General features: G+C 36.7%; 1 protein-coding gene across 5 annotated transcripts; it reads right to left on the bottom strand.

Moving 5' to 3' along the window:
- Positions 1-37: 37 nt before the first annotated feature.
- LOC141436865 (uncharacterized) lies at positions 38-23,684 on the bottom strand. 5 transcript variants are annotated; one of them, XM_074099949.1, is made up of 6 exons: positions 23,445-23,684; positions 6,805-6,840; positions 4,167-6,628; positions 1,741-1,914; positions 1,385-1,469; positions 38-357 (listed from the first exon to the last, which is right to left on the bottom strand). In XM_074099949.1, the coding sequence occupies exons 2-5, from the start codon at positions 6,833-6,835 to the stop codon at positions 1,410-1,412; spliced, it is 2,727 nt and encodes a 908-aa protein (XP_073956050.1). In that variant the 5' UTR covers positions 6,836-6,840; positions 23,445-23,684; the 3' UTR covers positions 38-357; positions 1,385-1,409. The 5 variants fall into 5 exon arrangements, with proteins under 5 accessions (XP_073956050.1, XP_073956049.1, XP_073956048.1 ...); XM_074099948.1 differs by having other exon boundaries at positions 1,370-1,469; XM_074099947.1 differs by lacking the exon at positions 38-357 and having other exon boundaries at positions 1,306-1,469.
- Between the last annotated feature and the right edge of the window lie 328 nt (positions 23,685-24,012).

The following is a 24,012-nucleotide window of genomic DNA, read 5'->3' on the forward strand; positions in this document are numbered from 1 at the left end:
TGATAAATAAAGGCTCATTTCTAACAAAAATAAGTTTATTTTTAAATTTTCAGTTTCTTTTTTACTTAACAATATAAAAGCTTTTGTTTGGGTGAACATTTAACATTTTATAGTGCCTTTACTCTATAAAAATAATGTAACAGTCGTGTACGTATACATATATTTGTCACATCAAATACAGTCACAAATAACGCTCAGTAGGTACGGCCTATCACACACAGTAGCGCGCGAGCGAATTTTTACAAGCTTTTATTTAGTTTCACCTGTCCCGTTGTCTGTCTGTCTGTATTGAAACCTGCAAGTTAAATTTGATCAACTTCCAGTACCACCAGATCCAGTTCCAGTAGTCAGATTGACCTGAAAGGAATATTTATGTAAATTGCGTGACAATGCAATGATCAACTAGTGACATCCTGGTACTCCGGTCAAGACCGTCTCCGCAGGACGGAACTCTTCAACGGTCAATAGCATCGACTTGAAGTTTGGTATACAAATGTAGTTTGAATGACAATGCAAGGAAAGTCAACAACACGTAGAGTCAGCAAAAAAGCTTGTATTAAAAATGAAAATTGTATGCTTAGGTTATTTATGATGGCGATTGGCGATATCACGCTGAGTTCGCCGCGGCCGTGACATTTCTGTGGCCGCGCGCGACTGGTATAGGAAAACAGAACAGACAGTGTGAGGGCGCGACTTTGTAACTATGAACTACTTAATGCAAATTGCTTGGCAACGTGTTATGCACGAAGGTATATCAATAACATTTTATTACATTATTATAAAATATACAGATAGAAAAAGTCAAAAAACAGGTAGGTTTGTCTTATTTTTTACTTTGTACTGTTTTCTAAATTAACACTTAGACTTGCTTATGCATGTCCGAATACGGTATTTGACTAGTTTTTTATATGTTTTATAAATTAAAACTTCACAATGCCTGTTATCGAATACAGAAACAATTTTTAAGCTACCTTTACAAATAACAAAGTTATAAAGGTTTGAAATTCAAGATTAGGCAGAGAAAGACATACTTACATGTGACGTCACGCGCAAGTAGCGCCATACTTTCTGCATAGAGAAAAGCGTTTGAGAAAGAGACGGTATATAGATTGTTCCAAAAATCTATAAATCCAATTTTCAACCGATTTAAGTTTTCTCTTCGCTAAACACTGTCTGTATACCTATATTATCATAATAATATATATCAGACATGGCAAATTTAGGAGTTGTCAAATACCATATTGGATAAGAAATTTCCATACAAATTCAATCGTTATTTTAGGTTCTCAATTTCTAATAAATGCATATATGAGAATAACTTTATTTCAGTCAAAAAATCATATTTCAGTAAAAAAATCAGTTTATTTACAAAATACTGGGGTACGGTAGTTGATCGTTGGTTTCTTTCGTCAGTGTTGCCGTGATGCGCTATTGTGGCAATTAGGCCCGTGCTTGGACCAGTCTTGTAGCTAGAAAAAAATAAAATTACTTCATAATTTTTTTATTGCAGGTGCTTTTTGTGATTTTGACAAAATTAGACATTAATGACATTGTAATAAGAACCACGGCACGCGTCATCGTGAATGACTACCTATAGGCGTATAATTATAAAGAGGGGGCCGGGTGGGCCACAATACAAGTGGTGGGCCGTGAACAAGAGATGTTTTGTGAATTCTACTGACAACCAAATTGATTAATAATTATTATTAAAGTTAATCTTAGTAAAAAAACTTTTCGTACCTGACATTCGTATGTGCAGTAATAAACCTTCATGCACCCCATGCAGACTTTCTTCGTGGTTGTCTTGCACATGACACAGCTTCCTTCAGCCATAGAAGGTACATTAGGATTCAGAGAAGTAACGTGGGTTATTACAATCTGAGAGGATTCCGTATGCTCAGGCACTGGCGGCACCTACAAAAAAAATCTTATATTTTCTTCATTTATTTACAAAATTGCTTTCATAGTTTAAGCTGAGGGCTGAGGCTCCAACCGGAACCATTTCGGGGTTGCTAAAATGATTTTTCGATTTAGTGATTTGCTTGCGAAAAATTCAATTTTAAAGTGCAAATTTTCATTAAAATCGAGCGCACCCCCCCTCTAAAATCTAAACCAGTGGGTGGAAAATTTAAAAAAAATTCAGAATGGTAGTAAGTATATCAAACTTTCAAGGAAAACTATAACGGCTAAGTTTGCTTGAGAATTATTAGTAGTTTAAGAGTAAATAGCAGCCTAAGGTATAAAATATACGAAATCCTTAGAAAAATATTACTTAATTTTTTCGTAATGACTACGGAACCCTATTTTGGGCGTGTCCGACACGCTCTTTGCCGGTTTTTTCTTAAATTATAAATGTTCCTTTTATCCTCACGACCCATGGTCAACTACTACTATATCCATAAATTGTCATTTCTAAAAAAAAAACTGATTGCTTTTGCGTGAGAAAAGAGCAAAAACAGCCAATGTTCTAAATAAAAAACGTTTTAACTCGTAGAACCGAACCCCAATAAATTTAGGCAGTCTATGTTCCTTGCGGGATGGATCAATAAAAATCTGACTCCAAAAAAAAACATGCGTGTAATGCAAAATCCACAATTTTAACCGCGGCCGAATTAAATAAAATATCACGTGATACGGTGGCTGCCTTGCGGCTGCTCTTGGCGGCTGCTCTTGGCTAAGTGAGTAAAAAAGAGAAAGGGCCGTCAGTTCACGTCCCGCACTTCATACGGCACCATCGCCATGATGCGCCACAACAGCCTACTTTGAAAAACAACAACAGTCGGACACACCTGTCGCACAAGATATACAAGTTATAGGTAGAGACGTCTAAAAAATGATTCTACAGAATCTTTATCACCTTCAGAATACATAAAAAGAATAGGTAATTAAAATCTGAAACCCAATTTCCTTAAAAAACTTGAAATCCTACTAATATTATAAATGGGTGAAGACAAGAAGAAAATACAAACTGAAATATAGATGCATAGAAAAACCAGAAAAATAAGACCAGCGCTGGGAATCGAACCCAGGCTGGGAATCGAACCACGGTCCATTCCGTGCGGCGTGCTATACCGCTACACCAACGCTGGACAGTGGTACAGACACGACTTTCTCCTATGCACCACATATCTCAGCTTGTTTGTTTTCTTATTTAGTCACTTAAGCAGCGACACTAGCGACATCTATGCTGTAGCCCTCATCGAGAAACTTTATTTTTTAATTGAAGACAAGAAGATTTATTTACCTGTGTAGATAATCGATAATAATAATATTAATATACATAGTAGGTGCGCACCTCCCTAAGTAAATAGTAATTCTAAGAAAAATAAAATAAAATAAAGTTACTGACGCTACAATACATTTACTTGTTTTATTAAATTATATTATTATGTATTTAGGAAATTTCGCGACAAGCTTTTATAGCGAATATAAATGATATCGAATAGTTATGTTTGGAACACTGTGCTTGTGCTATTTAATTTAAATGTTAACGCTTAAACAAAAAGTATAAAATATTTTATTTTTTTAGACTATTTCAATAAAAGCTTGTTTTTAAAAATGTTTTTTTACTTTTAATTTAATTTAAGACGGTCGGAGTTTTCTGAACTCATATACATCACACGTATGAGTGCATACACGCACGCACACACACACACACACACACACACACACACACACCACAGTATCGATAGTTTTGCATTATTAGACAGCAATAATATCGATACTCTCGATACTATTGCACGAAAAGAGATATCGAACTATCGATTTTTCGGCAACACTACTTGTGTAGGTAGTATGTAGTACATACCTAACTACTAATAATTCTCAAGAAAACTTAACCGTTATAGTTTTCCTTGTAAGTTTGATATACTTACTACCATCCTGAATTTTTTCTTACATATATATTCGTGCAAAATTACAGCCTTCTAGCATTGATAGTTCCTGAGCAAAGCCGCGGACGGACAGACAGACAGACAGACATGACGAAACTATAAGGGTTCCGTTTTTGCCATTTTGGCTACGGAACCCTAAAACCGGCCAAGAGCGTGTCGGACACGCCCGAATAGGGTTCCGCCTCTATTAATTACCTACTGCATGCATTCAAATACATATATATTTGTCTGCTATTTACTTAAATAGTAATAAAGCTGAAAATATTGAAGTACCGTTTGGTCTGCGGCATTGAAGTTAAGTGGGCTTATGAATCCGCTGTCCGTAGAGGTCGACCTGGGAGCATTTTTATGATTCTGTTGGTGTATTTGCCCCTGGTGGTAATGCTCATTTAAGCCTTGATGCCATTCTTCAACCTGAAGACGTTTTTCACATTCTGTTTGGGCAGGTGATTGTACTGGAATTTGTGGATATACATGTTGTGGCATTATAGATTGTGATTGTCTCGTTGGTTGGCCATTTTGTGGTTGTGTATTTTGCGATTGTCTGATTTGGCTTTGAATTTGTTGATATTGCCCATATTGTGGAAGCATACTATTATGTTGTAGCTGACTTAATTGTTGTATTTGCCTTGACTGATCGTATTGAGGCTGTATGTGTTGATAATTTACAAGTTCTGGTTGTACTTGTTGTTGACTCCATATTGGTGAGGCATAAGTTGGTGGTGGCAGACGAATCAGCTGGTCATATGATGGGGGTGTAAGTATCGACTGCTTCTGAGCTGTATTTACTGTTTGTTGATTTCGATTTAATATCCAAGGAGGTGGCATCGTTTTTTCTGGTAAATGTTGTGATTGACCAACCATGGTGTTTCCGTTTTGCATTTCTAATGGTTTTTGAGGTAGTCTTGTACTCGTATTTATTTTGTCGTTATTGGCTGAATACTTTTGGACGACACAGGTAGTGGTTTGCATGTACTTGTACATTTCAGGATAAAGTCGACTTTGTATGTCCGGGACGCTAGGTGGAATTGAAGGAGGTTTATGTAACAGTTCCTGCAAATACGTGTATTTATTAATTGTTTCAGTTCCCGGTTGTGTTTGGAAAGGCATTTGTGCTCGAGGTAAATCTACAATTGACTTTCTTGTACTTTGCGCCACTGAAGCTTCATGGTTTTTCGTATGACTTGGTCGAGTGGCCGGATGTGTTTGGAAAGGGATTTCTGCTCGTGCTAAGTCTAAACTTGACTTTCTTGTAGTTTGCGCCACTGCAGCTTCAATGTTTTTTGGTCGAGTATCCGGATATATTTCGAAAGGAATTTGTGCTCGTGACAAGTCTAAACTTGACTTTCTTGCAGTTTGCGCGACTGAAGCTTCATTGTTATTTATATTATTTGGTCGTGTTTCTGGATGTTTTTGGAAAGGTATTTGTGCTTGTGGCAAGTCTACACTTGATTTTCTTGTAGTTTGCGCCACTGAAGTTTCATTATTATTTAAATTAGTTGATCGAGTTTCCGGATGCGTTTGGAAAGGAATTTGAGCTCGTGAAAAGTCTATACTTGACTGTTTTACAGTTTGCGCATCATGTTTTTTTAAATTATTAGTTGTTAGCAGATGTGGACTTAACTTAGGATCAACGTTAATACTAATTTCACTTCCTGGAGATCCTATAGAGAAAATACATATTGTATCTGATTTGGTCGTGCCATTTAATTCAGGCTTGTTATGTGAGTTTTCTAAAATCGGCGCTTGACTATAATTTGAACTAGAAAGTGAAGGTTGTACAGTGTTTTCTTGTTGACCACCAGTTTGAGTTGTATTTTTTGTTGTCTGGCTCGAATCTTGTTTCTTCTTTGCCCAACTTAATAATTCCTTTAGTAGAATTTCATAATCACGTAAACAGAACTTGTTCAGAGTCGGTCGCTTCAAAGCGTGTTGGTAAGTCATTTGTAAAAAACTTAAAATGAATGCTTTATTATGTGTTTCTGGAAGTATTATTTTCACAACAGTATTATAAGAATTATTAAAATAGTGTATTTTTTGTTTTTTAAAGCAGTCATATGGAGTATTGTATTCTCTGTGGTAAGCATATGCTTCCATTACAAGCCGCATGTTTTCTGACACAGCAGTTAGATAACTTAATATGCGAGTTCTTATTTTATATTTTTCACTTTCTTCATTATTTTTATTTGAAGTCGGTATGGCAGCAGCGGATGACACTTCGTTTAGATTTAGTTGACTAGTGTCAACGTCCTGATGAGTGCAGTTAAGATTCGAAACGAAACTTTTCTGCACATCGTTTTCTTTATTTTGGTTTGATAAACAATTTGACACATTTTCTTGGGGTGACCCTATTTTAACCCTTTTGTTTTTGTAGATTTGCAATAGCTTTTGCTTTCGCTTTCTTTCATTATCGCTATTGTTAGTCTTATTTTGTGAGTTTTCAGTTTCAAGTGTGGTTATCTCTTTCGGAATTTGTTCATCAATGTGTTTATCACCGGTAACTTCGTCATCAATTTTTTTATCAGTCGTTTCAGGTAATTCTTCTTTTATTATTATTTTTGGCTCTGAACAATTAAGGGGCAAATTAGTCCTATCCTGGCTGTTCGTGTTGTCGACGTCTGCGAAGTTTTCTGTTTTGATAGCCATTTCTTTGGCTTCATCTTCGTCTTCGAAGTATATTGAGACCTCTATTTTGGCTCTTATATCAAAAGCGGCAAATTGTTCCAGAATGTTACCTGCAATACAATCGTTTCTATAATGAGGTTAACATTTTACTTTTGGTACTTCTATTGATATACAATTATACAATGTTACTTCATGATTTGCTTGAAGAGTGAAGAACTTATAGTTAAAGCTGACAAAAATAAATCAAAATAGGTAAATAAAACGTTATTCAGGTATTGTGACTTACTTTCCATCGTCGAGTTGTTGATATTTTTCATAAAATCTGAAAAAGAAAAAAATATATATAAAAAAATAAGAAAAATAAGCCCTTGAGTACAAAGTCTTTGAAACTACCCAAGCAAAATTTACTGATTTATTGACGTCGCAAACTATGTATTTTTGACCTTATCCTACTAAAACAGTTGGTAGGGATTGGAAATGTTTTCGATGCGGGGGGCGCGTCCCCCTTACTCTCATGCACTTCTCTAACATAAATGATTTTAAAGTGAAAAGCGTGCAAGCTAAATATAGTTTGTGGGGGAATCGGAGAAACGTATAGCTCTCGATCGGTGGCTGGAACCATCAGAAGTTCGTAGAGCGTCCTAGAGCAATCGTTGAAGTTAATTTGATCTGTGATTTTAGATTGAATAAAATATACCACTAAACTACAATAAGTTTACTCTTAGTACAGTGAGGCGGAGGATAGAATGGAATCCCCTCGGCTAGTGGCACAAGGAAATCTCAACTTAGCTCAAGGAAAAACCATAACTAATAATAGGGTATCAAAATTGGAGATACGGAAATGAATGAGCGGGCACCATTCATGTCAAATAGGCTCGCTACGCTTTGATCACGTACACGTTAAATTAATTCTTTTCTGGTGATAAATTGATGATAAAGATGTCACAATCACAATCTGCTGCTTGGTAACTAATTATTCAAAGGGTGCCAAAAAGGCTCTTAAATCTTGTTAGTCTACCTATTGATTGATTTAACGAGTGACGTGAGAACATTACAAAACTGCGTAGTTCTGTAATGCACGTCCAATACTTGGTTGGTAGTAGTAACTAGTAAGCGTTAGCCGATTCCCCAGTCTTTTTTTGACTGGTCAAAATGGCGGATTTAGGGGGTAAAAACCTAAAAAATTTTTTATTAACTACCTGATTTTGCTCAAACAAATCCTCACTCGTACCTGCTTCCTACCTGCCTTACATTCCCACGGTACGGGTTTGATTCATTCATTCTTTTTTACCCGCCTGCGCAACTCAAAGGAGTGCAATTCCCCTGGTGCATTTAGTACTTATAAATTTGTCCTAAGCTGACTTACCTTTTTGCACTATAATACATATATGCTAAGCCAATCTAATGTCAAGTCGTATTTCTGGTCAAATGATACAACTTGTTTGATGTTGATGTTAGAGGTTCTAGGGATAGACCCTTGGGTATTTAAGGCGAGCGCCTTGTCGCTTCCACCATTTGTAACCAGTATTTAGATTGCATTTAAAAAAGAATACTTGAAAACTGACTTGAAATATATTTCAATTCGGACTTATCTCCAAACGAAATTGCTAGTAACATCGTATGAGGCACGAATATTTAAGTAAAAAGCATGAATAAATCAAACCTGTAGCGTGGGAATGCGAGGCTCGGTAGCAGCTGCGAGTGACCAATTCTTGCCCCAAGAACAGGTAATGAATGATTTTTTAGGTTTCGAAGCCCCAAAATCCACCAAAACGTAACGCTTTTCAGTGAACGCTTGTATTAATTCCGCTTTGCATCAAGTTTCTATACTGGAGGCCTATAATATCCCATTAATCCCACTAATATTATAAATGTGAAAGTTTGTAAGTCTGTTTGTTTGTTTGTTACTTCATCACGTCTAAAGTGCGTCTAAACCGCTGAACCGATTTAGATGAAATTCGGTATACAGATAGTTTAAGTCACGGAGAAGGACATAGGATAGTTTTATCCCGGAAAATCACATAGTTCCCGCGGAATAGCGAAAAACTAATTCTGCGCGGACAGAGTCTCGGGTAACGGCTAGTCTAAAACAATACTTTGGGAGTAGACTCTAGCAAAAATTAAATAGTAGATTGTACAACAAGAGCATAAAACGAGCCATTTTACCCGAGACGTTCAATGGCGAGGGTAGATAGACACGTCGAGGGGAAAATCGGTTTGATGCTCGAGTTTTACACTGCTTTTCACTTCGATTGCGAGGAGATGAAATAACAACAGAGGAAACATTGTTCATTTACTACATACCTTTTAATTTTCATGCATTACTAATATAATTATAAATATTTAGTTTTATTCATTGATTTTTATTTATAATCTAATTATACAGAAAAAGCTTTTGCGAAGGTACATATATAATTCACATTCAAAAACACGAAAGGTACAACAAAAAAGTTTATTTGGTTTATTACATTTTAGTATGCTTATACTTATACACCGTGTTATTTTAAAAATCCGTTATCTTTAAGGGGACAATCTACAGGTCAAATGAAGTTAATTTCTCTAAGATACTTGTGGTCTAACTCTTACTGTTTAAAAAATAACCAAGAGTTAAGATAGTTAATTATTAGCAGTAAAACAGCATTAAGGTTCTAAATTTGTGTTTATTGTTATTGTTAATTATCTGGTAGTTCATATATCAATGAACTGAGTCGTCTGCCGAAGTCAACGGATATCAAAAATAACACGGTGTATAGATATATTTACCTAAATACATATTAAACAAACAAGACCCGAGAACAGATATTCGTATTAGTACCTATTCATAAAAATATCTGCCCCGGTCGGAAATCGAACCCGGAACCTCAAGCTTCGTATCGTACGTAGTCAGGTTCTCTAAACACTTGGCCATCCGGTGGCCGGTGGTCATAAAATGATTTTAGGTTATTTTCTATTTCCGTGAAGTCGTGATAGTGTTATCAACATCCGCAGCTATTGTCGTACTGTAATTTGTTTTAGTTCTTAATGTTATTCTATTTGATTATGATATTCCCTCTAATATCTATTGGTCTTCATGTAATCATCATCATCATCCCAGCCTATATACGTCCCACTGCAGGGCACAGGCCTCCCCTCAGAATGAGAGGGCTTGGGCCATAGTTCCCACGCGGGCCCAGTGCGGATTGGGGACTTCATGTAATATTCTGTGCTAATTAAATGAAAGTAGGCATATCTTTACGAAGAACAGCCTAGTCTAAGGTCTTGGATTCGGTGAAACATGTCTCTAACGACGGCTGGAATCATTTCGTCACCACTTTGAAAAAATCTTGTATCTCAAATCGATACGTCAACAAATTTGAACCTTAAAACATGTTCATTAAGTTCCCTCTGAAAGATCATCGATTTTGAGATACCAGCTTTTTTCAAAGTAGTGACGATTTATTGAATCAGGTGTTACTTTGCGGAGGTCCACGTCCATATCAATGAACTAAAAGAATTTATTTGCTTACCCGCGACCTTAATATGATACGCGAGTTTATGCAAGATATGCGTGTTCATGCAGTTCCTCCGCCTCCGCAATGTAAGAACACTATAACTCCCTAAGTACTCACCTATATTTTTCCTCAAACAAAACTACCCACAACATATTAATAAATTGTTCATCACACTTGCTCGTCAATGACGGTATTCCATGCCTGTATACTAAAGGACAATGGCATAAATTTTTCCCGCGGGAATAATGGATTTAGGTACGTATGTTTTCCTCCCCAAGACAGTTATGACTTTAGTTTTTAAAAGTTAGTAGGTGCGTCATTTCAGACTAAAGAGGTTTCAAAGTCAGCCAACGTTTTATTTACATCTTTAAAACTTAGCTATAACCTAATTGTACACCATAAAAATTTGACACGCTTCATGAAACTTAGTTATTTTAAAATTTATAACAAATTGTTTTGCAATAATTTTAGTAAATATTTTTTTAGCATGTTGGAATAATCTGGCCGTAAGACCATTCGAATTCTAAACTAAACGCGATTCTTAGTATTATCTATGGTAGACGACTCGAAAAAAGTGACAATCAGGGGGGCTACCACGAAATACGAAAATCGAAGTTCATATAGTTTTCCTGACGCTACTTAATGTTATTTAATACGAGAGTGAGAGGGACGGTACGATACGAACTTCGATTTTTCAAGTTTTGTATAGTAGGTAGCCCCCTGTATTGGCGGGTAGCCATATTTTATTCAGTTGTTTTCTTAGCGTCTTGCTTTTGCTGAGCTGTGAAGTGTTTGGACATAAAATAATTTAATTCTTTGCACTTTTTTCCTCGCAATGTGATGAAAATCATTGTGTGTATCACGGGCCGTAAGGGGATCCCCTTCTTACGCCCCTTAATGCACAATGTACTGTTAATGATCATAATTATAAAACTACCTTGAATTTTTATTTATTTACTGTTAAGGCGAGTTTTATTAATACTAAGGCCGGCGCCACACTTCCGCGACAGAACGCCATGTTATTGCATATAAATTACAAATAGCGGGCACACTACGCGGAAGCACATGGCGGCCACGACGTACAAAATACGCGTTCTTGAATCTACATAAGCACGACGACGTATATACACGCGTCGATGTGTGCGTGAGATACACAGGGCTGACTATCCCAAACCCCTGTACATTTAGTGTAAGTTTTCGGTTACAAAATCCGTCTCGAACTCTCGATCGTGTTCAAGTTAAAATCTCAATTTGTATGGATTCACGTTTGCGATGTTCGTGTTTGCATACAAATTGAGATATAATCGAGACGTATTTTGTAACTGAAACCTTACACTAATGGCACTGGTACTATAAGTAATACCAATGGCATATATTATATGTATATATATAGGTACTTATATGTAGGTATGGCTTGGATATGTGCAAATAAAATCTTATCTATTAATTTAAACCTGCTTAAAATGTGTCTGTCTGTGTATTTAAGCATATTATTTTCAATTAAAATTGATATACGACTACAAACTTAAACGAATTATTCTGTAGGTAGTTATTTCATGTATTAATCGCGATAATTTCACCATTTCGCATTGCGAGAAATTATTGCTCTCGAACTTAGTGCCGCGCGGCCGACATATACTTATACATACATCGCGTTGCGCTCCCGACTGCTTTCCTGCGGTTTTCCTGCAATCTGCGCTTGAGGGGTGGGGTAACTCGAACCGGTGCGGGGCGGAGCGTGGCCATTCTGTACGTTAGTACTATTATAATTTTATAATATTCTGTGGCGGAAGTGCGGTCGTTCCACGTAGTATGCAATAATTTCCGTCAAGTGTGGCGCTGGCCTAACTGTTATTGCTGAAATTGGACCCAAGCCGTAGCAAGACGGACGGCTGGAACCTTCTGAAGGTAGTATGCTCATTGAGTCAGCTGCAGTTTGAAGTAAACTTGGACGGTCGGTGGTCTTAGTTCCAATAAAAACAAAAACTTTTTTAATTATTATGGTTTTTGTCTACATCACGCCTCTTTCCCATCGAAGGGGAAGGCAGACTGTTTGTTTCCACCTACCACGATCCTGAGATACATCTTTCGCTTCATCAACACTCATCAACATTTAACATCAACACTCATCTTTTCATACATGCTCGCTAGTTTTGGGTCCTCATGACCAACCAGATTGGGGATGTCCTAAAGAAAGATCAAGGCAAGAAACAAATCCGGTTTTTATATAACCAAAGAAATTATAATATTTATTTAAGTTAACTTATTCAATGGGGTTTAGGATACAATGAACCCACTTGGCGGTTCACCTTATTAGGTACATGCCGCTTTTAGAGAGTGGAGGAAACAGAGAGGTATTAACTTGAGTTTATGGAAACCCATAACTAATACGGGTAAGCATGGTCATAAACATATAAGTTATGGACACTAATGGCCACTATGACGAAAGTAATAATGACCGCGGCAGTCTAAAATATAGCTACGCTTGATCACGTAATTGTTAATTTATTACTTTTCTAGGGACATAGTAGCTAAATATTCAAAGACCGAAAGAAAGAAGAGAAAAGAGAAAGAAGAAGAAATAAAGAGTTGTCAGAAAGGCCCAATTAAATTATTAATCTATTGATCTGTTCATGTTATGAATCAAATATGCGTAGTTGCGTAAAGATTTATGTTCGGGTGTTTGAGTAGTTTTTTTGTTTGGGTCAAATCTTGCAAGTTCTTTTTACCTAATTCCAGAGGTCGGATTAACTTGTAAGTTGGATGACAATGCAAATACAGTCATCAAAAAGTACCTATAGTGAGCAAACATTTTTTTTACTGAATCTTATTTCTCTCATCCGCTAAAGTTAGCGATATTCTTATCTTAGACTGCTGTTTTGCCCTAGGATGTTCAAAGTTCTAATTTGTTTCCAACCATCAGTGCATCACTAATTGCTAATGAATAACATGCGCTTTGGGAATCTGCTTTTGAAGTAACTATTACACCACCCGGGACTTATCACGTTAGGACGGTTACAGACTAGCGTTTTATGAGCGCGCATAAGCTCGTTTTTCAAAGCGCATGTAGGTACACGCGCCAGCAGTGCTACACTATGAAACTCGAAGTTCGTATCGTATCGTCGCGCCGACGTTTATATTATTTAATACGAGAGTGAGCGGGACGGTACGATACGAACTTCGTTTTTCGAATTTCGTAGTAGTCCTGCAGGTGCGGATTTGTTTTCTTCGAGCGTTGACGCGCATTATAAGCTTGTATAAGCGCGAGTGCGAACATGTCCTTTAGAACAAACACGAGCAAACACGCGCTAATGAGCTCGTACACAAGTTTTCGATTTAAAATAGCGCGCGTTTAGCGCATATGAAAAAATCGGTCAAGTGCGAGTGCGAGCGACTCGCGCATGAAGGGTTCCGCACCTCCGTACAATGTTTAAAAACAAAATAGTTCAGTAATATTTTTTTGTAAAAAAAAACTAATACAAGCTTTTTTGTTGGCGGTACTTTTTGCCCCTGGTTACCAAAGTAGGTAGTCGTCAAGACGAATCAAATGAGACTAAAACCGATGCGGTCGTGTCGTTTTATTACAGTTCCTATGGCCAACATCTAACTTCACCATCAGATCAGCTCTACGTCATAATAATATTGCATTGTCATCGGATTTATACATGCATGCAAAATTTCAGCTCAATCGGTTGAAGATATCCACTTCAAATTTAAGTTGAAATATATTATATTACAAGTTAATAAAAACATTGGTGCGGAACCCTTCATGTGCGAGTCGCTCGCACTCGCACTTGACCGATTTTTTTTTAGTTTGTTTACGATTCGGACCGTAAATGACCTCCAGACCAGACAGCTCTGTCTGGACCCAGTCAGTCATTGACCGTCTGGCGCTGCGCAAAGCAAAACGTCATACATAATACCTAACTAATTTAGGCTTGCTGCAGATGTACGCATTATTATCGTTATTTGACGCTTGTGTGAAGCTTCATAATTATCATAATTATAATGTAACCATAGATTTAGAATACCGCGATGAAAGCGCGATGGTCTTATTTTGTAAAATCATAATCGCCAATCGCGCGCACTCGAAATAACACCTTAATTTTCGTGACATAAGGTTGCATCTAAAGCCGGGTCCGCTGCGACGAAAATCTTTACAAAACATTGTTTGTCTAACATGTTAGCCAAACATGTTAGTAAAAGTGCCCGTCCGTTGCAACATTAATTAAAAAACGTTTTTGTTGTTCCAAACATTGTTCACGCACAAAATTTATCATGAATACCGACGAAGAGGACGTCTTATCTGTGTTGGCGGTGATGGATCTGATCCAAAGAACAACAATCAAATCAATTAAAATTAATTCAAAGATGACAGTTGACACTTTGACAGGACAACCGAGACCGACACAGTATGAGGGCAAACACAAAATAACGCTGCACCCCCCTCCGCAGGCGAACGCGGGGATGTTTTCCATCCGTCGCGGCAAACATGTTTGAGTGTTTTTGCTAACAAAAACATTTAGACCACGCCCCTATTATGTTAGAAAACATGTTAGGTGTTAGAAAAACACAAAAACACGTCGCAGCGGACCCGGCTTAACAAAAATTGAAATGTTCTTAAGTACAATATGTGTTTTTGATTTGCCTGAGTAGACGCGCGCACTTGTAACATAGACCTTGTCCAGAAGGGGCGAATTCGTCGCGAATCGTATCGCGCGAATTCATACGCGCGTTGTCGAGGAACTAGACGTCAATACATCGCGTCCACAAGCATCGCGCGAATTCAAAATACGCGCGTAAATCGCGTGCACTACGCCAGACTCGACTCGCGCTACTATATGAATTCGCGCGATACTATTCGCGACGAATTCGCCCCTTCTGGACAAGGTCTTAGCGATGGGACATTTTTGCGACTTGATTTTGTAGGTGACAGTGTCCTAAGGTATTCTAAATCGATGTATGTAATTTATTTGCATGCATCCTGCGTAGAACGCGTAGTATGCGTTAGTATATGTTGCCGCCGCACCGTGGACAGTTTCATTCCTTTCTACGTAGGATGCAAGCAAGCTACACAAACCAAGACCTGAAAGTAAACTTTTACATTTTTGAAAAACAATATTTTGCTGATATTATAAGGGGTCTCATATAAAACTGCGAATTCACATTCACATCGCATAGCAAAAATCTGCGAGCTCGCAGGACTAATCGCAAGAACTTCTGATTTGATTCGCATCGCGCATTTCTTGCATGCATGGGACACTGACCTAGTCCCAAACTACTTAAGCAAAATTCAGCCGATAAACATACTTATATATAAATAAAGTGTGTACACGATAAAATCTGGCCATGTATGATCTGGTGTTACTTTGCAATAAATGATAATTTTCAAGCAGTATTTTTTCTAAAGTAGTGTGGTTATGTATTTCACTGTGCCTGAATTATTCAGTACTTCTTCTTACGGTCTGTGAAATATATAAAGCTAGTCATAGACGCCCTAACTTTTTATTTTGATTATATTTTTAATATGTTGTTTCATAACCATTAATTACTTAAAAAAATGCTGGTTGATAATTTGCATTCATTATAAAGTAACACCAGATTATGCACGCCCAGATTTTATCGTGTACTCACTTTAAACACATACTTAATTACATATTAAACATCCAACACCCCAGAACAAACATTCGTATTATTCATAAAAATACCTGGCCTGGCCGGGAATCGAACCCCCCGGACCCCAAGCTTCCAGTTTAGTCAGGTTCTCTAACCACTTGGCCACCCGGCCGTCACGATACACGATGATTTTAATCGGTGACCAGAAACCTATTTTTCTAATTCAGTACCCTTAGTGTAAGTTTTCGGTTACAAAAAAGTCTCGATCGCGTTCGCGTTAAAATCTCAATTTGTATGGAAAGAGGAACATCGCAAATGTTCCGCTAGAGGCGCTGTTCGTGTTTGCATACAAATTAGAGATGGGTAAATCCGGATCTGAAGATTCAAAAGAGTCAGATCCTCAAGCGGATCCCAATCCCTTAATGACTCCTTTCAAATCTTATCGACGTTACTAACTCCGACCAAGTCCGGCCGGATCGAGCGGCTCGTGATCGCCGTCACACTCACACTCTGATCGGATTGGATCGGATCTATTATGTTTGGTCGGGCGCTGAGTGAGCCGGTATCTACGTCGGTACTCGGACTACTCGCTCTGTTATATTGGAAAGACATGAGATAGAATTACAACACAACACAATATAATAAGACCGGAGCAGTTGACGCTTAATTTCACGAAATTTTAAGCAAAAATTGCAGCGTAAAATAGCTCTTATGGCACAGAATTGAAATCATAATATTGTTTGGACAGATTCAAAAGAGTCATTATGACGAATCTATTTACTACTACTCCGAATACTACTTCAGAACCTCGGTAACGTACCAATCCGGACGGAGCAGGATCGGAATTATAGGCAGGCAGCCTGCTACAAAACAAATCATCGCTCGCTATAAAGCCAGCGAGCACGTATGTACTATGGCCTGCAAAAGTCGATGGACAATTCCAAAACATAATCGTCTGACGCGAGAAACGGCGCCATCTGTGTTTGAAGTGTATTAGCGGTATTTACTTATTTACTAACTTAGTTAGTTTATTGAGATCTCACTAGATGGCGCTGGCGCTGACCTTAAAAAATATATTTATATTCATGTTAGAAATTTGTATTTCGCTGCCGTAGTAACTAAATTATGTTCCTGCCTGGGTAGGACACCGGGGTGATACCGCGAATCGCGTAACGACATTTTCTGTCTCTTTCGTACTTGTCGTAAGAGAAGGAGATATTATTATTCGCATTACTATCGTTTCTTGTCCTTCAAATATTCCAACGATAAATTCTTTGGTGTGTGTGAAGTTCCCAATCCGCACTGGGCCGCGTGGGAACTACGGCCCAAGCCCTCTTATTCTGAGAGAGGCCTGTGACCAGCAGTGGGACGTGTATCTATAGGCTGGGATGCTGATGATAATGAAATTCTTTATTTACGAAGACCCATGTTGCGAATTAGTGTCAACTTTAGTAATCTCCAAATCTAACAGTAAATTTACAAAAAACACAAACTCAATATTATCGTCTGGTGGGATTTGAACTCGTGACATACGAACGAAGAACGAAGTTCACAACCACTTGACCATATTACTGTTACCTTAAGCGATGAAAATCGGATCTATATTGGGTCGCCTTAAAATTAATCGGAAGTCATGCGTGTTTAACGAAACTTAAAGAGGGTAGACTGAAGATCTTCAAAATACCAGGCTAAGTTTTTATTACAAAGATTTTGCTACTTGTTCAGCTGCTTGCAACATCGTTTGATCGTCTCTTTCAAGTTGAATCTGCTTATTATCGTAATTATTCTTTAAAATGAGTTCTCATCGCAATATTGAAATGGTTAAAAGGTGTGAAATTATTAATTTATATGAAGAAGGAAAAATTGACGGAAATTTCTAGAGAAATTGGAGTTAATGTGAGTTTTTTTTTGTTTACGTTCATCCTACCAACTTCTTCATTAAATTGATATCTATGTTATATTATTTTATGTTTATTTATATTGTTACAGATAAAAACAGTTATATTATGGGTACGACGATATCAAGACGAAGGATCTTTGCTGCATCGTCAAAGATCGGGTAGACCACGACTCATAGATGCGCCGCAGCGCCAGCTATGATGTGGCCCACTGTTAGAGTTGTCTATCCAGAAGAACAAGTGCCGTGCATAACGTTCGTGCAAGATAACAATACACCGGTCGCGTATTACGCAAGACTGGTTTGATCAACACAAAAATAATATTAAAGTCGTTCCTTGGCCTGCCAGATCACCGGATTTAAATCCCATTGAAAAATTATGAGGTGGTATAACCATGTCCAAAGTTGGGATTACAAAAATAAGCGAACTCCGGAAACGTTAGAAGCCCACTGTGTAATAATAAGGGACAGTATTCTCGGCTCTAATATGTGTGAAAATCTAGTTGCATCGATGCGATTTTTTTTGCAAGCAGTTATCGACAATCATGGTGGTTACACCAGTTATTAAAATAAAATTGATAGTTACGTGTAGACCGGGTTATATACTTAAACAATTATGTTATAATAAAATATATAAGGTGCGGATATTTTCAGGGTATGTAATTAATAACCTAAGAATTAATTATACACATAAATGATTCAAGTATTGTGTGGTAATATTTTTTTGCTTCATACAAAAATACCATTCCGTCCAAAAATAATCATCCTCGCATTAACATTAACTGTATTTTTTTATTTAATTTAATTGAAACCAATTAACGACGATGCAAATAATCGATCCTCAAAATATCCGCATCTGATTTTCTAGCACACTGTATTATATAAACCAAAATATTTATCTTTATTTGTGATCCTGTAGGTATCACTTTGTTATGAAAAGTAATTATTTTATTATTATGAACAAAACATTTAATTATACCTTGATAGTTTTGTTTACTTATGTGAGATAAGTATGAAAGTTCAATATATGACTGTAATCTTATTATAACTGTCAGTAACACATTACACACTACAGTGGATCTACGCCATCAATTATTGATAAGTAAATGTTTAAAACTGGAAAACTTCAATCATTATAATTTATAACGCGTACGAGTCTTATGATAACCCGGTCTCAGGTATAATTTACTTTCAAATACTATTTTTTTATTGGGGTTCAGCTTCAATCCTCTTTCCAGAATCGGAAATGAATACTTAAGCTAATAATACCTCAATAAAATGTTAAAATACAACTTTTGGTCAGGTGCTAATTAAATAACTGAAAACCTCACACGACACCCAGAAAATATTTTTTCATTTTATTTTAAGTTAGTTGTTTGCGTTTATTTTCGAATATCTTCATTATTTCCTAAATAATTGTATGTTTTACGTAATCAGTCATTCTACTTCATTTCTAACTTTACGGTCGTAATTTTTAATTCCAGATTTAGAAGAAAGCCAAACTGACGCAAAACGGCCAGTATTAAATTATCTAAGGGTATGAAACATCCCTAAAACATTTAATTGGCGTATGCATTCGTAATATTTAGACTGGGCACAATAAAAAAAGGATTTAAAAACTCAAACACTACCTGATTTACAACATAGTGTAATCGATTCTACTCTGGATTCTGAGCAAACTTCTTTCTGGTTTTCAGTTATTTAATGAATATTATATAGTATAACATTAATAATTGCGTCAATATTTAATGAATATAAATATTGTTTTAGGAATACATTTTTTATGTTTCAAACTTCAAAACCGTGTATTATTTCTGTTGCAACGTTATCCTTTTTCAGAGTATTTTTTTAAATTTCATTTCAGTTATCTACAAAATTTAAAAAGAAAGTTATAATAAAAAATTAAGAACCAAAAACAACAATTCTGATATGTAGGATACGAACTCATGATCATTTACGATTTTAAGTAAGCAGCCGATTAACTCAGCTATCGGCACATTGCTGTTATGGGGATAAAATATCGATCATATCATAATAACTGTTTAACAGCGCCATCTAGTTCATTTCTTGTGAACACCTAACAAAATCGCCAACTCTCGTGTTCAAACGATTATAGAACGTAAGGTGTCCATCCACTTATGCAGGCCAGTGTACGTATGCATTTAATTTAAAATTTGAAATATTCAACACAACATGCCATTTTAACACTGTTTTCAAGCTTCAAAGAATCAAACAGAAAAATAGGGTACTTATTTCAGTTTAGTACCGAACTTGGTACCGACCGATTCGAGCCGGACCGGATCGACCATAGATAAACTAATAATCGCTCGAAACAACCGGAGTCAATAAAGGAGTTGGATTCAATAAGCGGATTCGGTACCGACACCGGAGCTGGATTTAGAGAGTCAGATCACTTTGCGGAGTCGAGATTACCCATGTCTAATACAAATTGAGGTTTTAACGCGAACGCGATCGAGACGTATTGTGTAACCGAAAACTTACACTAATGGGCTGTTTCACCATCCATTGATTAGTGTTAACTGACGTTTAAATGTGATGCCGTCTCCGTCTATTCGAACAAAACAAATAGAGACGGCATCACATTTAACCGTCAGTTAACACTAATCAATGCATGGTGAAACAGCCCCTAAGGGCACAGTACCTAATCGGTGGCGATCACGATTACCCAAGTCGAAATGACACTGAACCAAGTATTTCCTTTTTGTATTTAATCATCATCATCATGTCAGCCGAAAGACGTCCACTGCTGGACATAGGCCTCTCCCAAGGCTCTCCACTCAGACCGGTCTTGTGCTTTCCGCATCCACCGCGATCCCGCGATCTTAACCAGGTCGTCGCTCCATCTTGTTGGAGGCCTACCGACAGCTCGTCTCCCGGTCCGCGGACGCCATTCGAGAACCTTCTCACCCCATCGGCCATCAGTCCTGCGAGCAATGTGCCCCGCCCACTGCCACTTTGTATTTAATATTTTTTAAAATTCATTGTCATCCTACTAATGGTTTGTTCTTTGAGAATATTTTACCTCTTTGAGACAATTTTTAACAAAACTAAAAATATATGATTACATAAAAGATGTCATTACAGGTCAAAATATTCATTTTCTTTAATAATAATAATTTCTTTTACCTGCCTGCGAACAACTTTTCTCCGTTTCAGATTTTGCGTGTTGACGGTACCTACTCGATAAAAAATTTGACGCAAACCAAACCAGCCAGGATCAGTCAACTGATCCGACCGGCGATTCGGCCGGCACTGAGCGCTTGTGTCTGACGGAATACTCCGAAGTTCGAATATCGAAGTTCGTATCATACCGCTCGCTCTCGTATCAAATAGTGTAAGTTCAGAGGGAACGAACGCCACGAACTTCGATTTTCGAATTTCGTAGTAGCCCTGCTGAGCTTCACACAGAGTATTGCCAATTTTAAGAATATCATTGACTGTAATTAATTAAAGAGCGAGTTAAGACATCGTGAAACTTCATTTATTGAATTCTATTTAAGGGTGGTTATTAAATTAATATTTTGAAACTCCTGACCTGATCACCGATTAAAAATCATCATGTATATTGAGTATGAATGGTCACCTGTCCCCTAGTGTAAGTTTTCGGTTAGAAAATAAGTCTCGATCGCGTTCGCGTTAAAACGACAATTTATATAGAAACATGAACAGCGCCTCTAGCGGAACGTTGCGATGTTCGTGTTTCCATACAAATTGAGATTTTACACGAACGCGATCGAGACGTAATTTGTAAGCGAAACTTACACTAAGGGCACTGAACCAACAATTTACCGCACGAAATAGTATCGCAGCAGGCGTTTTATCACATCGCATTGCAGTCTGGAGTTGCATTTCGTCCATTTCGTGCTTAGAAGAGCAGATAAAATTTGGGTCATATTCGATATTTTTATTCCAATTTGGTAAACATGAAGTATACTGATACAACAAATGGTTTGTGACAAGTCGTGGGTAAAAAATATTTTTCATCACACTTGCTCGTAAACAGTGTCGTACGTAACATGCAGGCTACCTTGGTTCCAACATTCTTTTTTTTTGTTGATATGGCATTTGCTGCGAGGCACTTTGCCAATGTTACGCCAGATCGCGTGATTGTGACCAACATTCTTACTAAATCAGTTCTCATAATAATAATCAACAAAATATTATATATTTTTTAAGCGATAAGTATACCTACTCGGCGCCGTATATAGATTCCAAAAAAGTTACCAAAGATGGCCGAACGTCACTGACACAAGTGTCATTGTTATTGTGACTATTTGTAACGTTCCAGATGTAACCAACCCATGCACATTAGTAAAAAATAGTCATACCCTAATAATATTTTGTTGTTATTTAAGTGTAAAATTTATCCCAAGTTTTTGATGTTTTCTATATACCAACGCATACCGCATTTTGTACAATGTGTGTTACACATGAATACCTTGGTTTTGAACTATCCATGTGCCAAAAATTATTACAATCTATTGAGCCAACTTTTTACTCGTTTTGTTCTCTTTTATAATATTTCTCACTGTTTTGTCACATGCCCAACATTTCAGCCACTTTTTTTGCACAGTCTATTAGTGACCAACATTAGTCCTCGGGCCATGTTTTCTGGGTGTATTTATAACAGAACAGTTCAGTACCATAATTTTCTCACTGACACTCATATGACTTCTAGGACGCTTCCTTGGTGACAGGGACCTGGTACCGGTTCCATGTTATTTGCGTAAACGTAAAACCCACGAAGAAAACGCAATAACAAATACTTAACAGGAAACAAAAATTCAACAACGAAAATTATCACGAGTATAAAAAAAACATTCGATCAATCAACGTCTGATGCCGAGAAGTAAGTGACAATTTGAGATGTCATGGTGGCCCTGTCGCCGCGATGTTTACCATAAAGTTTGTCATACGTGATTTGTTGTCAATATTTCTATGTGCATATCAAAAATAGTTATAAATAGGCAGTATATAGGTACGCAAATTATGAGATTAATAGTATCCAAATGTTGTTAAAACCTGAAGTATTACCACTGTAATATAAACTTTTCTACTACAAAACAGTTTCAACCAAATATCTGTAGGTGAAATTAATATTGATATGAAATTATTTATTTATGCGGTTGCATTTAATTTTAACTACAATTATATATAAATAAATTACTTATGAATGTTATTTAGAAAAGCTAAAACTTACCGATGCAAAACTTTTATTTTATTGGCAACACATGAGTAGTTTTTTTTGGAATCTACATACGGCGCCGAGTATAATAGGTAGGTACTAAGTATTACAAAATTAGTTTAAATAGTAAACACCTATAGGTAATAATTGAGCACAAAGATCCAAAGGTAATAAAGATACATTATTATATATTAATAGTACTTATCGTATGTTAAAAGTTTAGTGATTTATTGATATTTTTCCTATGGAAGTAGGTAGGTACGTACGTTACAGGGTACCACTTTGGGGGTTTACTGAAGTTTAGTGCTAAAAGTACTACTAAGTATTTATTTAACATTTGAATATTCAATAAAACCGTGTTGTTATTATGTTAAATTTATTGTAAAATAGATGTTTTCAATAGTAAAGTAAATGTTTTTCTACACATATTCCTTTGTAAGGAAAAGATTAATTAATATTCTAAAGTCAACGGTCAGCCATAAACGGCAAAAAGTGGAGAAAAGTGGTGAAGTGGATTTTAATAGTGGCATATTTGCTGGTTAAAGCTAAATTTAAGTCTTATTTTCTTAAGTTTTTTATATTGTACCGTTTTTGGCCCAAATAAACATTAAACATTAACCATGTTTTTTGTCACTTGTATAATACCTACCTACTTTTATCAAATTAATGATTGATCGATCAAAAAGCCGCTCAGATGCTTAAACTAAGAAACTTACCTGCAACAAAATTTTAATCCAAACCCAACAATCCAGTTTGCCAAACAACACAGTCACTAAAAATTTTGCTAAATACTTTCACGTGCTTAATAAAAACATTCTCACGTCATTAAAATGTCACTTGCACAAAAACACGTGCGTTTACTATCATACAATCGCGATCCAACTTCAACTAATATATTTATTTTTCTTATGCGGTGCGCGATCACCACTTGCGTCGACGATCCCTCGGCAGTCGGCACTAACTGAATAGATGGATGAGTGAGAGGGAACGAAAATAGGTAGGTAAGTCTAAAGTTGCCAGGGTACCGGGTGCAGAAATGTAATAACTCGAAAAAAAAATTTTACTACTGTTATGCACGAATATTTTTATGAAGATTATTATAAAGCAACTAAAGTAATATGTGTACCTACCTATATTTTAAACTTCTAGTAGATATCTATTGCATCTGTAAATTATTTTTAACAGACTTTAATATGAAATTAGCTGTTACCTTTATTTTTATACGTTATTATTATATGGAAATTATGACTAGTGAATCTATTATAAATAGAGATAGGTTGCCAT

Source organism: Choristoneura fumiferana, chromosome 17 (genome assembly GCF_025370935.1).
Source record: "Choristoneura fumiferana chromosome 17, NRCan_CFum_1, whole genome shotgun sequence".
NCBI classification, from domain to species: Eukaryota; Metazoa; Arthropoda; class Insecta; order Lepidoptera; family Tortricidae; genus Choristoneura; species Choristoneura fumiferana.